Source organism: Vipera ursinii (assembly GCF_947247035.1).
Source record: "Vipera ursinii genome assembly, chromosome: 2".
NCBI lineage: Eukaryota > Metazoa > Chordata > Lepidosauria > Squamata > Viperidae > Vipera > Vipera ursinii.
Window position 1 is genome coordinate 192,028,055 of NC_139513.1, and position 18,091 is coordinate 192,046,145.

An 18,091-nucleotide genomic window follows, 5' to 3' on the forward strand; every position below is an offset into this window, starting at 1 on the left:
ACAGGAACGGAGACCTGCCGAGGTTTGGGGACGTTTGGGGAGGCGCCCAAACCTCCCCAAAGGTCGGCAGGTCTGCGCGGAGGAACGGAGACCTGCCGAGGTTTGGGGACGTTTGGGGAGGCGCCCAAACCTCCCCAAACAGGAACGGAGACCTGCCGAGGTTTGGGGACGTTTGGGGAGGCGCCCAAACCTCCCCAAAGGTCGGCAGGTCTGCGCGGAGGAACGGAGACCTGCCGAGGTTTGGGGACGTTTGGGGAGGCGCCCAAACCTCCCCAAACAGGAACGGAGACCTGCCGAGGTTTGGGGACGTTTGGGGAGGCGCCCAAACCTCCCCAAAGGTCGGCAGGTCTGCGCGGAGGAACGGAGACCTGCCGAGGTTTGGGGACGTTTGGGGAGGCGCCCAAACCTCCCCAAACAGGAACGGAGACCTGCCGAGGTTTGGGGACGTTTGGGGAGGCGCCCAAACCTCCCCAAAGGTCGGCAGGTCTGCGCGGAGGAACGGAGACCTGCCGAGGTTTGGGGACGTTTGGGGAGGCGCCCAAACCTCCCCAAACAGGAACGGAGACCTGCCGAGGTTTGGGGACGTTTGGGGAGGCGCCCAAACCTCCCCAAAGGTCGGCAGGTCTGCGCGGAGGAACGGAGACCTGCCGAGGTTTGGGGACGTTTGGGGAGGCGCCCAAACCTCCCCAAACAGGAACGGAGACCTGCCGAGGTTTGGGGACGTTTGGGGAGGCGCCCAAACCTCCCCAAAGGTCGGCAGGTCTGCGCGGAGGAACGGAGACCTGCCGAGGTTTGGGGAGGTTTGGGGAGGCGCCCAAACCTCCCCAAACAGGAACGGAGACCTGCCGAGGTTTGGGGACGTTTGGGGAGGCGCCCAAACCTCCCCAAAGGTCGGCAGGTCTGCGCGGAGGAACGGAGACCTGCCGAGGTTTGGGGAGGTTTGGGGAGGCGCCCAAACCTCCCCAAACAGGAACGGAGACCTGCCGAGGTTTGGGGACGTTTGGGGAGGCGCCCAAACCTCCCCAAACAGGAACGGAGACCTGCCGAGGTTTGGGGACGTTTGGGGAGGCGCCCAAACCTCCCCAAAGGTCAGCAGGTCTGCGCGGAGGAACGGAGACCTGCCGAGGTTTGGGGACGTTTGGGGAGGCGCCCAAACCTCCCCAAACAGGAACGGAGACCTGCCGAGGTTTGGGGACGTTTGGGGAGGCGCCCAAACCTCCCCAAAGGTCGGCAGGTCTGCGCGGAGGAACGGAGACCTGCCGAGGTTTGGGGAGGTTTGGGGAGGCGCCCAAACCTCCCCAAACAGGAACGGAGACCTGCCGAGGTTTGGGGACGTTTGGGGAGGCGCCCAAACCTCCCCAAAGGTCGGCAGGTCTGCGCGGAGGAACGGAGACCTGCCGAGGTTTGGGGACGTTTGGGGAGGCGCCCAAACCTCCCCAAACGTCGGCAGGTCTGCGCGGAGGAACGGAGACCTGCCGAGGTTTGGGGAGGTTTGGGGAGGCGCCCAAACCTCCCCAAACAGGAACGGAGACCTGCCGAGGTTTGGGGACGTTTGGGGAGGCGCCCAAACCTCCCCAAAGGTCGGCAGGTCTGCGCGGAGGAACGGAGACCTGCCGAGGTTTGGGGAGGTTTGGGGAGGCGCCCAAACCTCCCCAAACAGGAACGGAGACCTGCCGAGGTTTGGGGAGGTTTGGGGAGGCGCCCAAACCTCCCCAAACAGGAACGGAGACCTGGGGAGGTTTGGGGAGGCGCCCAAACCTTCCCAAACGTCGGCAGGTCTGCGCGGAGGAACGGAGACCTGCCGAGGTTTGGGGAGGCGCCCAAACCTCCCCAAAGGTCGGCAGGAGGAACGGAGACCTGCCGAGGTTTGGGGAGGTTTGGGGAGGCGCCCAAACCTCCCCAAAGGTCGGCAGGAGGAACGGAGACCTGCCGAGGTTTGGGGAGGTTTGGGGAGGCGCCCAAACCTCCCCAAAGGTCGGCAGGAGGAACGGAGACCTGCCGAGGTTTGGGGAGGTTTGGGGAGGCGCCCAAACCTCCCCAAACGTCGGCAGGTCTGCGCGGAGGAACGGAGACCTGCCGAGGTTTGGGGAGGCGCCCAACCCTCCCCAAACGTCGGCAAGTCTCCGTTCCTCCGCGCCCTGCCTGCCTGCTTCTTTCCGCTGCGGAAAGAAGCAGGCAGGCAAGGCGCGGAGTTTGGGGAGGTGCGCGCGCACCTCCCCAAACCTCCCCAAACTTCGGCAGGTCTCGGACGGCGGTGGCTTGGGAGAGGTGCGGGCGATCCCGGAAGCACCAAAGCCTCGGCCGCGCACAAGTCCTCGGTAAGTTTTTTTTGTTGACTGGAGTATAAGCCGAAGTGGAATTTTTCAGCCCAAAAAGTGGGCTGAAAAATTCGGCTTATACTCAAGTATATACGGTATTTCTTTTTCAAAATCTTTTCATATTAGGTAAAGTCTTCGCCAATTTTTTTTAAAAAAACCCAACCTTGAAAATTCCTTCACATTTTTCTTTAACTATACCTTCTGTACTAAACTTTCATTGCAAAAATCTTATTTTCTGTTTGATAGAGTTCATAAATATCCCAGAACCTCAGCATTTATATAATATACTGGCAATTTAAATAACCAATATACTGTAGTTGTCAGGTGTAGAGTTCTTTTTGCTTCCTTCATTGGCACTTCTGTGCCATTCAGAAGGGCGCATCAGATCCAAAGAGAGTGGAGTATACAACAAGGAGCCAGTGGCAACAGGCTCAGCAGTTTTGGCTTGTTTAGATTGCAGTATGATGTGCAAGACTGTAGCTGCCAAAGCTAACATTCAATATTCCAAATTCCTATAGACTTTTAGGAGTAATAATTAATGAACCCAAAGAATGACTCAATTGAGGTTAAGTCATTGACTGTGAATTCATTGAAAGTCTTGAAATAGTCCCTACAGGAAACAACTCCACGTGTCTTAAGTTATAATGCTGGCAGCTCCTGTTCGCCACCTCGGATATTTTCTAGGATATTGCTGTTTTCTGTACAAGATGGGGAAGATGAAGGGGCAATTTCTGGTTCCAACCATACATTACGTAGATAGATCCTCTGGGCTATTAGTATCAATTTCTTTGTGTTGATACCATAGCTCAATTTTTTTTAAAGAAATTAGGTTTAACTACTCAGCTTGTTAAATCTGGACTCTTGTTTTCATATTAGACCTGGTAAAATCATTTGAAATTAGTGGTCCCTGTTATATTAGATTCCTTTTAGCTTATGTAGCTGAAAAGATGTGGACAAAATGTCTTGAAAATAAGACCTAAAGTCAGTTTTATGTAGACAAATCAGCCATAGTGAGGCTTGGTGTAGGTAATTTGTCGGATGGGCTTGGGGTATTTAAAGAGTGAATTTCATTTTTTTATCTCCCAAGGTTTAGGCATCCATTTTAAAAATTCCCTGATATTCCTCCCCCCCCCCAAAATGAAAAAGTGTCCACATTTTTAGCCTTGTCTTTTATGGATGTGTATGCTAATAGGCTTTGAGTTGGCCTTCAGAAGACTTTTTTGCCTTCTTGGTCTATAGCAGGGGTGTCAAACTGCCAGCTCACGGGCCGGATGAGTCATGGTGAAACCACACCCACCCCATTGCCAGCAATGGGGAAAAAAAGTTGTGGTACGTCGCAACACGTCACATCACGTGAGTTTGACACCCCTGGTCTATAGTGTTAGACTACTATATTCCCTTTTGCTGCTTATTAATTTATATAGAACTGTTATGGGAGGCTATCCATAACTTGGGGACGAGATGCCTTCAAGTCTAGGCTGATATTTAGCCTATTTAAACTAAAATTTACTCCTGAAAGAATGGCTTCTCAGTCAGGGAGGGTTCCCTAGACTCCCTGCCATCTTTGAGGAAGTGGAAATGGCGGCTAGTATGTTTTCATAACCAAAAGTATGCCAGATATGTCTGTTCTTAATCCAATCAGACCTGCCAGTGATTACCCATACCTTTGTTACATTACAATTATATTACTGCAGCATGTTTTATGTCAGACATGTCAAACACAAGGCCTGGGGGCCAGATCCGGCCCGCGAAGTGGTTTCATGTGGCCCGTGAAGCCATCCTGGAAACAGTGAGGGAATGGCCCAAACTGCCTTGGCCCTGGCCTAGAGACCCTCCTTCTGCCAGAGACCCTCAGATCTGTCCCACTCCTGCCCAGGCCCCCATAGGCACCCTTGATGCGAACGATGTAGAGCTGGCCACGCCCACCCAGTAGGCCACGCCCACCCAGGCCACACCCACCCGACCCCTTGAGGGCAACCGCAATGCTGATGCGGCCCTCAATGAAATTGAGTTTGACACCCCTGTTTTATGTAGTGCTTCAGGCAGAGCAAAAGTCAGCACCCGCTGGATACAGAGTACTGTGTATTTGCCTGTGTAGAAAAGTACGTTCTGGTGGCCAATTGAGTTTTCAGCTAAACTCCAAATAGTTACTATCTTTAAAGCTCTAAGCAGGTAACTACTTATCTCAGTATAAATCTGTGTTCTAAACCTGACATGGGAGTCTCTCCTAGATTCCAGGCACCTGTTTCTTGGACATGTGAGAGAGGATTTTTCCTCCTTGGCTTATGGAATGCAGGGGATTATATTTATCATTACTCTGGCCATTTTTAGTAGACAAATCAAGACATTTCCCTGCAATTTGGTCTTTTTAATTGACTTTTAATTGCTTTATGTTCAGAATATTCTTTCTAGATTCTGGAGCACCATAGCAAGATGAGATTAACAAGAGTACAACTGATTAGTGGAGAGATTCTATTATACCAAACTTTAATTTAGAAATCAGGGTATTGAGTGCAATTACACCTCTTTGTTGAGAATATTTGCTTTATTGGGAATATGTTTGTTCTTATTTTACATATGCTCTAAAGCAGGGCTTTTCAACCAGTGGTACAGGTACGACCTGTGGTACATTGGCACCTGGTAGGTGGTACGCGACCATCCTGGAAAAGTGGTAGCAGGGGAGGGGAATGAGCTGAACCAGTGGCAGCACCGCACAAGCCTAAGTGAGAGATGGCTGGAGCTAGGCGACTGGTGGTACTTGGATGTTGCCGTATCCTAAAAGTGGTACAATGGGTGATAGGGTTGAAAAGCCCTGCTCTAAAGAAGCTTAGAATGCTGCAGAAGCTGTGAGGCTTATCAGAAAGTTGTAAGTTGTTGCATTATATTGGGGTATATAATATTCTGCTACTGTTACCATATATATTTGCACATAAGCTATGTGTTTTAGATTCAAAAATAAACCCCCCAAATTGGCAAATAAGATAACCTTTATTGTCATTTTTTTTACTGTGAGCACACTGGCACACATTAAAAATGAAATTCTATTGCCTGCTTATCTATGATTATCCATTAAAAGTATTTATATATATAAATAAATATAATAAATAAATATTGACAGATAAGCCAGCCCTCAGATTTTCAAAAATACCATGAAAAATGTGGCACTATTGGATAAGCTAATAACGAAAATTAAAACATAACAAAAATTTTGAAAGTTGACTTATCCACGAGTAGCACACTTTTCATGATATTTTGGTTAAAAATATGAGGATCATATTTTTATTACTTTATATATTTATTAGGACCTGAGGGTAGAACAAGAAGCAACGGGTAGAGAAGTTTGTTAAAGAGGTATCCTACCTGAAACATAAATTTCCTCACAGAACAATTAACCAGTGGAACAGCTTGCCTCATGGAGTTGTGCGAGTTCCATCACTGAAGGTTTTCAAGAAAAGATGAGACAACCAAAGATTGGACATTGGTCTGGGATGGTAGAAGGACTCCCTCTTCAAAGTCCCTTTATAGCTTTATAATTCTATGATCCCTGTGCAAGGTTTTCATGAGTTTTTATGTTACCATTTGGGCTATACAGACATGTCAAACATGCGACGTATCGGGACTGTTTTGCCATTGCCGGCAATGGGGTGGGCGTGGCTTCCATGTAATGTGTCCGTCCCACGGGCCGGCAGTTTGACATCCCTGATCTAGTAATTTAGTATCAATATGATATTAATTCAGTCAGAATAACAAAATAACAAGAGTTGGAAGGGACCTTGGAGGTCTTCTAGTCCAACACTCTGCTCAAGCAAGAGACCCTATACTGTTCCAGACAAATGGTTATCCAGTCTCCTCTTAAAAACTTCCAGTGTTGGAGCAATCATCATTTCTGGAGGCAGGTTGTTTCACTGATTAATTGTTTTAACTGTCAGGAAATTTCTCCTTAGTTCTAGGTTGCTTCTCTCCTTGACTAGTTTCCATCCGTTGCTTCTTGTCCTGCCTTCAGGTGCTTTGGAGAATAGGCTGACCCCCTCTTCTTTGTGGTAGCCCCTTAGATATTGGAACACTGCTGTCATGTCAATGGTAAGTTCTTAAACTTACCATTAAATCTAAATCTAGAAACATATTTCTTCATCTTATTTTTAGAATATGAAGATTTTTTTGAAATTAGATAACAGATTCATTTCCCAAATTTATTCTTTCATATCACAAGAATGTATGTTTCTATTTATGTATGATTATTCTCTTTGCTGAATCACAGGCTCAGTGGATTCCAGCTCTTCATCAAATGAAAAATTCCATATTTTAAGAGTATGATTTTCCATCTCATTTATGCCTTTATTACATATCTTTCCAAATTTGTATTAATAAATAGTTTTATTTGAAGTTATGGCTTGACAAAACCAAAGCACATAAGTTAAGAAACCCTCAATTTTTTTATAGTGCCAGAACAAAAAATATCTGATGCCCAACATTTTTTACATTGTTAATTCCACTATAGTGTGTGTGTGTGTGTACACACATACACACACACACGTTTTATAAAACCCTGAAAGCCTAGGACTGGGGCAACGGCGCATAGGTGCATATATGTAGAGAGAGAATCAAAAAGTATATATTGTATATAATACGCATTTCTGATGGATTAACTTCATTCTTACTTTACATTTTTAAAAGCCTGGACTCATCGATCTTCTAAGATTGGCTATTTTATTCATTCCACAGTTCAGACATACTGTATAACTAATATTTATTTTATTTTTCAATGAATAGTTGATTGCACTTCAAGCACCGCATCCAGGTATCCCTGAGGCGTGGCCTTCAGTGTTGTCAACCATATTTGTATTGGCTTCTGTCAGTTCTGTCTGATGAATGGGTCTCAGCCAGAAACTGAATGAGAAGGATTTTCATTCATTAGTCTACATCAAGGACCGGGGACTCTTAAGATAAAATGTTACTCTTGCATGAGTCATGATTCCCTGCATGAGAGGAAAACTATTAAACTAGTTTTCTGTTTTTAAACACTTTGTTTCTACTGGTAATTACTTAGGAAATACCACAATTTTTATATAAAAAAAATTATCATGACTCCTGCTATCTTGGTTTTCTTCTTCTAACTGCGATAGGGACGTTTTACTGAAGTATAGCTTCTCTCCTTTTCTATAAGCCCGAGGAGAATATTTATAAACTTGAAAGTTACCAACATAATATGCCATCCATCAGACCCTAAAGCATTAAAAAAAATATTTATGTCCTCCATTGTATAATTGAAATGTAATCTATGAGTTGCAACATGTACGTCTTGAAATGATGTTATGGCTTTATTGGTATTAAAAAAAATCTCTAAAACAAATACTTACAATCTGAAATGTCTGCACTGTTTAGAAGCGGATAGGAGCATTTTGAAATGTTAGTGTGCTGGCTCGGGATTAACAAATTGTAGTACGAAACATCCTTCTCAACAACAAGTTGAGAAAGAATCTTTAAGTTTCAAACTCCATGGTGATTAAAAAATTAGCACAAAAATACTTTTAACTGGCTATGTCTTTCCTGGTACTTGTTCTAGTTTCTTTAGTTTAAAGGAAGATCAACTACTCCCAGACTGATAGATGTGCTGAGCTACCGTAGTACTTTTAATATTCCCAGGCAGTCTAAACTAAGGAAGACCTTCCTGAAAAAGCCGAATCCGAATCAAGTTTTATTCCTTTACCTCTTAACAGAATTGGTCAGGACCGGATGAGGGCAGCCTTCTTTCAAGCGATAGAACCGTTCTGATCAGTTTTGGATGATCCTAGGGATCTAGCTATTGGGCTGCCCGTGAGTGACTCTGTCTCTTTCCCCCTCAACCTGGTCTCAGGTGCCGGATGTGTTCCCTGACATTTTACTCCAAGTCAGAAATGCAGATCCACTCCAAGTCGCACACCGAGGCAAAGCCGCACAAGTGCCCTCACTGCTCCAAGAGTTTTGCGAACAGCTCCTACCTGGCCCAACATATACGCATCCATTCAGGAGCTAAGCCCTACACCTGCAGCTACTGCCAGAAAGCCTTCCGCCAACTCTCACATCTACAACAGCACACACGGTAAGGTCCAGTGAGACTGGGGAGGCATCCATGATGCATGCTGTCAACATCCTAGCATGAGGCAAGTGCCCATGGGGAGACTGCTCAGAGCATCTCGGCCATTTCCTGCCAGTTGGTCCATGCTTATTTTGTGCAGAGAGCAGAGGGGCCTCTTAATGTGTGCTGTCCGGTCCTTTGCCAAAGAGCAGTCTGTGAGAAAATGGAGAGGCTTATTGGGTCGTCAGAGACAGGAGTTCTTACCATGTCTGGGAGACTGAAATCTGTAGGTGCAGGACTGACAGCCTCCCCACTTCACATCACAAAAAACACTTGCTGAGCAGCTTCTTCACCTTGCTTCCCCAGCCTGGGATTTCTCATACACACACTCCCACCACTCCCAACTCCTCTCTCTGGCCTCCTGGCCTTGCACTCCCTTTTGTGGAGTTCAGGGCAAGTATCCCACTTGGTTTTCCTCCACTGTAGTGAGACAGCATGGTACCATTCCTCATGTTGTCATTGCTAGCCTGCTGGCGGTCATGTCCAACTGCTGCCCCTGCTCCTCCTCTTCGGCAGGATCCACTCCAAGCTCCACACGGCGGTTGTCAAGCCACACAAGTGCCCTCACTGCTCCAAGAGCTTCGCCAACACGTCCTACCTGGCCCAGCACCTCCGCATCCATTCGGGGGTCAAACCCTACACGTGCCGTTACTGCCAGAAGGCGTTCCGCCAGCTCTCCCACCTACAGCAGCACACACGGTAAGGGCCAAGGAGGCTGGGGGCCCAGCCTGGCCCCCCGTGCCGTCAGCATGCACTGTTTCGGAGCACACACGTCAAGCATGCAAGGGGGGGCGGGGATGAAGCCAGCCCTGTCAATTGGAAAGATGTGGCCTGCCAGAGAGGAAGGAGTGGGGGCTGCAGAGGAGACACTGACCATGCCAGGGTAGGATGTATTGGCCCAGGGAAACCCTCTTTCACTTCCCCTCTAGCGGGTCTCAGAGAGAGAGAGAGTGAGACTGAGGCAGGCAGGCACTAGGAAGGGCATGAAGCTACAGGGAATAAAGGAGTGGCACTGTACATGTGGAATGTGTGACAATGTTCCTTGATACTTTAGAGGGTAAATATATGATTTCCTTAGTTATTTTGGCAGGCATTGCAAATGTGCGTGAGCAAGCACATCCTTTGGCATGGTGGAGGGCAGAATTAAGAGAAGCAACTTCAGTTTGGACTGAGATCCTGTTCTCCAGTCCTTTGCCCTGGTACTGCCACAGGTGGCTGAAGTAACTGAAAGTTTGCCTCTTGCCTGTGAGCTGCTTGTCCCTCTCCTTTTGTTGCTGCATGCTCTTGCGGGCTTTCTTTCTGAGCTTAGTTAGAGTAAGCTGGAGGTGGCATGTGGCTTGATCAAAGAAAGCAGGAAATAAGTTGGTGAAGGGCGGTGCATCTCTCGCTTGCCTAGCTCAGCTGGAGGGCATCTTCAGAACATCTGGGAGTGGGTTTCCGTACTGTCTTTTCTCCTGCTAATATTTTCTCTCTATCCTTTTTGTGATAGGATTCATACTGGAGATCGACCCTACAAATGTGCTCACCCTGGCTGTGAAAAAGCTTTCACACAACTTTCAAATTTGCAGGTAAGGCTTTAAGCTTCCTCTAGGTTAGTCTCTAAAGGAATTGATCCAAATATCCAGCAACTTGGGATTGTGGTTGGAAAGCATTGGGGAGTCCTCCATCCTTTCTCTTGCCAGCATTCTGTTTTTAATCCAGGCTGACCATCTGTGCAATTATTCATAAACTGGAAAACACATTTTAAGGATGTTGCACTTAATTCCTTTTTACTTCATTGGAATCAATGATGAATTACTAGTCATCCCCATCCAATCCATAGTTGTTATTAGTAATGGTATACCAATTGCTCGCCGTCCATTGTAGACTGTTTAAATGCGATCCTAATCCGTGGGTAAGTTTGAATCAAAGTAAGCAAAAGAAAGTTGACATTTATACATAGGGAGGAAAGGGTTTGTTTGTTTGTTGCAATGTGTCATTTTATTTTGTTTTTAACTTTTGTAACCCTACAATTTATATCAACACTGACTGTTAAGAAAATCTAACATTATGTGACCAGTAGCCTGATTGTGAACTATGACAAACCTAAATAGTTTTGAAGAAAAATAAGTGTGATCCTGAGAATCTGTTTTTATTGGGTTAAGAGGAGTCTCAAAGGAACTACTTTATCAAATGTCACAGATAAAGAATCCAACGTTGCTAAGGGCCTCGTTCAAAAATTACCAAAGGATGTCATTCCCACAACCAGTACAGATCTTAATTTAAATATGCTGTTTTAGGCCTTGCTTGCTACCTTCAGTTCCCTGATTTGTTGCCAAGAGGAAGCATGTGCGGCAGCCACAGCTGTACTGCTCAGCTTTAATAGATTTTAATAATACTAACACATTTATTTGATTGTTTGTTTGCTTAGCAACAATAAACGCGCAGCTGTGGCTTTGCCTTTGTTTTGGTATTAGGTTGAAGTCTATGTACATGGCATTTGAAATAGCATGATGTATAATTTAGTTCTTTGGGAAGGTAAATTGGGTGTAACCTGCAAATTTCGGACAAATTTTGGGCAAAATAAAACCAAAACAAATGACAGGGGATGTGATTGCATAAATATTATGTAAATTGCCAGCTTATAAAATACCGGTACATAGATAGCACCCATGCTTATGTAGACATACACATGCGGCTGTTAGCCAATCAACCACATCCAGTGTGGTTCTCCCCCATCGGAGCCCCAAGCTAACTGGCACAGCCAGGTCTTCAGGCTCTTTGTGGAAGGTCAGGAGGGTGAGAGGTAAACTCACCTCAGGGGGCAGAGATGTTCCAAAGGACCAGGGCTGCAGCCGAGAAGGCTCTTCTCCCGCATCCTGCCAGCCAGAATTCCTTGACTTGAGGGGATCTGCAGCATGCCTCATCGGCCAACAGGTTGGGACTGGCCTGTCCCATACGGATGAGACGGTTCCTTGGGTAACATTAATAGACCTCCAGAGGGGATAAGACAGTACAAGGTTTCAACTCATTGCCCTTTTTCTCACTCCATACCACTCTAGTCCCACAGAAGGCAGCACAACAAAGACAAACCCTTCAAGTGCCACAATTGCCACCGAGCATACACAGATGCCACCTCGTTGGAGGTTCATCTAGCCACTCACACAGTGAAGCACGCCAAGATTTACAACTGCTCCATGTGCAATCGGGCCTATACCTCGGTAAGCACAACTCAGTTGAAAGAGGGAGACAACGGGAGAACCATTTGGCCGCTGCCCTCGGAGGAGAGCTGGGGAGACAGATTTCTGCTGTGCCCCACGGGGGTGCACCATCCTCTTAGTGAAACGGAAGAGTTGGTCTCTCTCCGCTTGTATCCGTGGTTCTGATTTTATTTTGTGCCTCTTTTCCACTTCAGGAAACATATTTGATGAAACACATGCGGAAACATAACATCCCTGACCCCCAGCAGCAGGTGGCTGTGGTCCAAGCCCAAGTCCAGGCTCAGTCACAGGCATCGCAGCAGCAGCAGCACTTCCAAGCACAGGGCAGTGGAGCAGCAGGGGGTCCATCTGGAGAAAACCCGTCCAATCCTCCCCCACAGTGTTCTTTTGACCTTACCCCTTATAAATCTTCGGAGCACCACAAAGACATCTGTCTCACGGTTAGCACCAGCACCATCCAAGTGGAGCACCTTTCCAGTTCTTAGAGACCGTGTCTGAAGAGGGGAGTGGAAAACTCCTCCCGCATCATCTGTGCCCAAGGGCAGTTCTTTTGTGATGGCCTCTCCTCATGCAGCAGCTTGTGACAGCTTCCCTTAGGGGGAGGGAAATGGGGATTCTATCTATTTAGTGGCCACTCCTTGGCTTTACCATTAGTGCCTCCAGAGGCACAACCTTCCCCTTGTAAACGGGACAGAACTCTCTCTGTGCAAGAAGAGGGCTCCTCCCTTACAACAGGCCTCTCTTGTTCATTAAGGGGACCCCACTTTCTCTCTCTCTCTCTCTCTCTCTCTTACTTGATAAGGTATCCAGCAGAGATGAGAAATGAGGGGATACCAGTGGATGAAAAGAGCTTCAGTAATGACTGATTGCAGGTGAATGAGGGTGACTGGGAGTCTTCCAAAGATTCTCTTGGGGTGTAGACTGGAGAACGTTCACTCGTTATGTCGTTCCCTCACCCTCCCTTTCCTGTCAGCTGGAGGAAGGAAGAATGGTTGCTCCTGTTCTAGGCATCAAATGTTGTTCGGCTTACAAAGCCTTGAAGGTAATGGGACGTTGCCAGTGACTGACAGCTGAGTCTGCATAATCCATTACACTAGGGGGCTGTGGAGTGGGGGAGTGACTCATCTTCTCCCAGCCAACTTCAGGAAGAATTGGGGATTGGGAAGGTGGGTACTGCAACTTATAAACTTATGTGGTTTAACCTCCACCATAATGTTAAGCCTGCTGCAGGCATCAAGTCTAAACCAAAAAAAAATGCCTAGTGGTAAGAGTGCCAAAATGAACCTCCCCCCCTCCTTCAAGAGGCTGAGGGTTGTTTTTCTGTCTTTACTCCCCCTTTCTGCAATAAGCGTAGTCTGGAACCCAAGGCTCAAAGGAGGTCTTTGGGGGAAGCCCCTGGGGAAGGGAACTGTTGGGTTACTTCTCTCTGTGTGCGGTCCAGATGCCTCTTTCACTCTCCTTACTGCCAAGTCAGGCTGGATATAAGATGGCTGTAGTGTGGTGATGCTTGGAGAGCAAGAATCAGAGGAATCTTCCAGGGGTAAACAGTGGAGAAGAAGAAATGGTGGAAACAATCATTCCTGCACTGCACAGAGAGACCAATTGGAAGGGAAAATTTTCCTAGCAACAGACTCAAGTCCTCTCCCCACTTGAATTTATATATAAATATATATAAATCTATATACAAATAGTGGATAGATATATCTATTCACACTTCAACCCCATCCAGCCTGCCTCTGTCCTTGCTGTAACTGTTTCTATCCGTGTTTATAAAAACCACATTATCCTGGCACACTTTTATTTTCAGTCCTTGATTTTTATCCTTCATACTCGGTTGCTGCCTTCATCTTCAAAGTATTTCCCCCTTGCTTTAATCTTGTAATTTCTTGTTCCTTCATTTCAGTATTCTGGTTATTCCTTGGGCCACAGAGGCACAAAAAGAGGTTCCCAAAAGCTAATTGGGATTTAAGTGGGGAAAAAAATGTCGCTAATAGGCCTGCAAAAAGAGTGGAAGAACTTTTTCTGAAATATTGGTGCATAAAAACAAATCAGGTGCCTTTTTCGACGAACGAAGATTCCGCCCCTTGTTGGCAGTAGATGGATACCCAAGGCAAGAATGTGAGGGTTGCTTGTTCTTCCCTCAGTAATGATGGAGCTTGTCCAGGGCAGACTGCTTTCTGTGCAATTTGCACTGCTTACCTGTCTGCCAAAAGTAGCATTGTGTGAGGGCAAACTCACGAGTGACTTGATGATCCAACACATTTGGGATGGAGCAGGACTGATAGATGTTTCTCTCTCCTGCCTTCCCCCTCTAGGGCACACAAAGTCCTATTGAAATCTAAATGGTGCATAAACATTTCAAGATTGTGCTTTGGCTGCAGGGATTATGGTGAACTTGAGTGTGTGTGTGCGTGTGTGTGTGTGTGCTGTTTCTATGTTGGGCATGGGTATGAATTTTATGTGCATGTGTCCCTACACTTTAAGTGTACATGCACGTCTGGTAAAATCCTATACTTCCTTTCCCTCAGGGTATTAATTTTCTGGGCCACATAACACGTCCATGATCATTACAAGCATTGTAAGAGCTACAACAGTTATCTCCCTTGTTTTCTGAGCACAAGGCTCAGAGGATGATGAGAGTGGGCAGACCTTGATTCAGGGCTGTAACTAGTTATGTGCTAATTGTTCTAGCTTGTGTATGCTTGACAGAAGATGCTCGCATTCATGAGAGAGATTGATGAATTATTTTTTTCCAGAAGCTTCCTTGTAACTAGATGAACGGCTTGAAGGGCTCCAGGAAGAGTTCTTTTCCTGACAGGGCAGTGGAAGAACTAAGGCTGTGGGCAGGCAATAACTTTTTGTGTATCTGCAGCAAGAACACTGCTAATACTTAGCACCCCTCACGCATTTCATGTCAAGAACAGAAAGCGTATTCTAGATCCTCAGTTCTTGCCTGCTCTCAGGTTCCTGTTAGAACCGTGAGCATGCTGCTTTTTCCACTTGTCACTTATCCTTCGCTGTGCAGATTGTGAGAGGCTTAAGAATATTGTCCTCTAAGGGGCCATTGAAATGGGGATCTGTGACCACCATCCATTTTTAAGAAAAAGCCTGGGGGAAATTGCTGCAACAATGATGGAAATTAAAATAAGTATATACATTGGAAGAGGCTGAGCGGGCGGGGAACATAAAGGTAGCTTGCCTATGTGTGAAGAGACTTTACCTTTTGCCTATGTCTTACATGAAGTTTTTGGATCAGTATTCTCACTTCTAAAGCTATTTGCAGAGAGAGAGGACATTACAGAAAAATGAAGCTTGGGTGAGAGAATTCTACAGTTTTCCTTATGGTGATAAATAAAGCACTTTTCCAGAGATGCAGTGTTAAGAGTAACCAATAGAGAGACACCAAGAAATGACAAATGTTGAGGCATTTGGCAACATTTGTGTTTTCCTTGATATTTTTCTGTCTTCACCGAAGAGGACTGGTTACTGAATGTTAAGGAGACAAATTTGTTTGCTCTTACCTTTTCAAATTGCCACATTAGTTCGGTGTGGGTAATTTTCAGCTGTTCTTAAGAATCTTTCATATTGCATTTCCCAGAGGAAGGGGGGGTATTTTAAATTTTCCAACCTTAATATTGCATTAGAACTTTTGTATTTAATTTCATTACTTTTTTTAAAGAATAAATTCCAAAAGCCCTCTTAATGTTAATGAAACTGTGTTTGTGTTTGTGGTTCAGTTCTCTACCAATTAAGGATGATAGTAAGATGGTTATTATTGGATCCTCTATGTTCAAAGCCTACTAGAAATTATTAAAATATATGCTGTTAAGGCTCACATTTTCCTGAAGATTGCATGGCCATGTCTTTGTACACATAATTTCCTTTTTGCCCTTCTCCATTTGTGCTACTTTTAAAGGAGGAATGACTTTTTTATCAGATTGATGCTATTCTTTATTGTGTTTGTGGGTGCTCTGTTCTCTGATCTCATCTGGATCAAGCCTCTTAATTCTCATTGTTTTATCCCATTGAACTTCTCTTTTGCTCAGCCACTAGAGAAGCATGGATTTATGAGTGTTTTGCTATTTCCTGAGAAACTCCCAGGTTTGTATGAATTTTGTGATAATTAAGATTATGGCCCTGGATGGCCAGAGCTCAGAGATGCTCTGGCTAGCCAGAATTCAGCCCATATGTGGTATACTTTAGAATTATATGTGTTGGCTTTTAGTATTTCTACATCAAGGATGGTTCAACAAATAGATTAAATCAACTAATGTAACAGTTGAAATTACTGTACTGATTCAGATGAAATTAACTAGCAAAAATAGCAATGGAAATAACCCATTCAATAACCCATTTTTTTAAAGCTTGGGGAGATATCTTTGTCTAGATTTTTTTAAGACCAAGGGTCCAGCGAATCTCAGCTTGTGATAAGCATTACAAAAATGTAGCGTGACGTTTCCCATTTACCTAGCCTTGGAAAATAAGCAAACTACAGAGGGGTTTTCTATGCGAATTGCAGTATGCAAGCAAGTTTATGAGACAAGATTCTCCTGTATAACTCGAGTCATTTAGTCTAAAAAGTATATTGATCAAGAGCAATGTGTTTATGTTGACACTTATCCTCACCAACGGACATTCACTGTCTCCAAAAGCAGATCCACTGACAATATTTTTTAGATGTCCTATTGGAATCTTATAAAGTAACCAATAAGCTTTGTGTAGGACAAGATGTGGAATGCTGGGAGTTGAAGTCCATATATATTTAAGTTGCTATGGTTGACAAACACTGGTTTAAGGGGTGCTTCAGCTGGGAAAGCTGCTTCATTTTGCATGAAGTTGCTTAGCCCAAATCAATAGCTTAGCCTTAGGCTATGCATCTGAATCTTAGGACCAAGAGTGAATTGAAAGCGTAACACGGGTGTTAAATTGCCAGCCCACGGGCCAGATGCATCATGGCAAAACCGCACCCACCCCATTGCCAGCAATGGAAAAAAAGTGATACGTCGCGCACATGTCACGTGATGTTGCGAGTTTGAAACCCCTGGCGTAACAGGTTGATTTGAATTATTTGTAATAGATCTGATGAATATTAAAGCATAAGAAGTGAATATGCATATGAGAAACAGGTATTGTTGAATACAGAAAACAGATTTGCATACTAAGCATAAACTAAGTAATTTATAATTGGTACTGAACAATGAATCTTGACATTCTAATTATAAAAAAACCTCCAATGAATATTTCAAGGTTATACCCTTCTGTGTTTTAACCACAATAATCGGGTTGGATGTTGTAATCAATAATAATGAAAGCTGCCCAGAAGTCCAGCTAAATTAAGATGGGCCACACTCCTAATTGTTTTAGAACAATTAGAGCTGATTTGGGATTGAAGCCATGTCTGAAGTCAGATTGACTATTGATCCGCTTCAGTCTTACACAGGAGTGTATCATATCCTGTAGTAAATATGCACTGAAGTGAATTTATCTCACTTCAAAGCCATCACAATCCCTAGTGTAAACGAAAGCTCTTTTTTTGATTAGCGTTATAACTGTCTTTCAAGGAGACAGAACTACCTGTCCTCACAGATGGATATTAAATTACCCTACAGGACAAGTAAAGCATATTCTTAATAGGCTACTCTCTTTTATCTGTTAATTTATGTCTTCAGGCCATAATAGATTCTTCCAAGAAAGCCCTGAGGTTTTGGTAGCTGCTACAAATTGCAAGATCGATCTATCTGCAATTATCTGCCATTTAATTGCGGATGTTAGGCCAGGCCTGATACACATTGCCAAAACCAGGATGAACAGCTGTCTCTCAGAGATACAGCCACCTGAAATTCAGTTTGGCACCAACTATGATCCCAGTATATGGTGGGAATGGGAATAGATACTGTCAGCCATGAAATTATTAGCATCAAGAGGCCCTACACTTCAGATAACTGAATGTGGGACCTTTTTTATGTGATCAGGCCCTAAGTGAGGTAGTAGTTGAACTGGCTGCTTTCACCTGCTACATAGACAGCATCCCTGCTAGGGCTGCTTTGCCTAATTGCTGAGGTGGCAGTAAGGTTTCCCAAACTGTATCCCAAATACAGGATATTTTCAACCAACCTTCCCTGGCCAAAGGATTGAAGTGGCCCAGAAATTCTGACCGTCATGTCACCCATGTACCTTACCTAGTCACTGAGGGCCCAAGACCCAAGAGTTCTCGCTTTGTGTCAGGGTTTTGTACCAGGGCAGCCATAATGTGACCTGAAAATTGGGGGGCATCGAAGTTATTCTTTGTCATAGACATACTGCTTTCTGATTGCTGTGGATTTTGCAATGGAAAAGATCTTAGGTGCTTGAGAATCCAGTGGGTTTTCAGTTTCTTGAGGATCTGGTGAGACCTTGGTCATCCATTAGAACAAAGGGGCAACTAGAATATGTGACTGGATACACCAGAGGGGTTAGAG

At 45.1% G+C, this 18,091-nt stretch overlaps 1 protein-coding gene across 4 annotated transcripts in view; it reads left to right on the forward strand.

The window, feature by feature from the left end:
- The window catches only part of ZNF384 (zinc finger protein 384), a 31,078-nt gene extending 15,533 nt beyond the window's left edge, over positions 1-15,545 (forward strand). For 2 of the 4 annotated variants that reach the window (XM_083351898.1, XM_083351901.1), the window contains 5 exons: positions 8,173-8,397; positions 8,950-9,132; positions 9,923-10,001; positions 11,475-11,633; positions 11,828-12,129. In XM_083351898.1, the coding sequence (XP_083208024.1) occupies positions 8,173-8,397; positions 8,950-9,132; positions 9,923-10,001; positions 11,475-11,633; positions 11,828-12,118 (937 nt within the window). In that variant the 3' untranslated portion in view covers positions 12,119-12,129. Of the gene's footprint in view, positions 1-8,172; positions 8,398-8,949; positions 9,133-9,922; positions 10,002-11,474; positions 11,634-11,827; positions 12,130-12,435 lie in introns of those variants that run through there. The other 2 variants (XM_083351899.1, XM_083351900.1) reach the window with 2 other exon arrangements.
- The last annotated feature ends 2,546 nt before the right edge of the window (positions 15,546-18,091 follow it).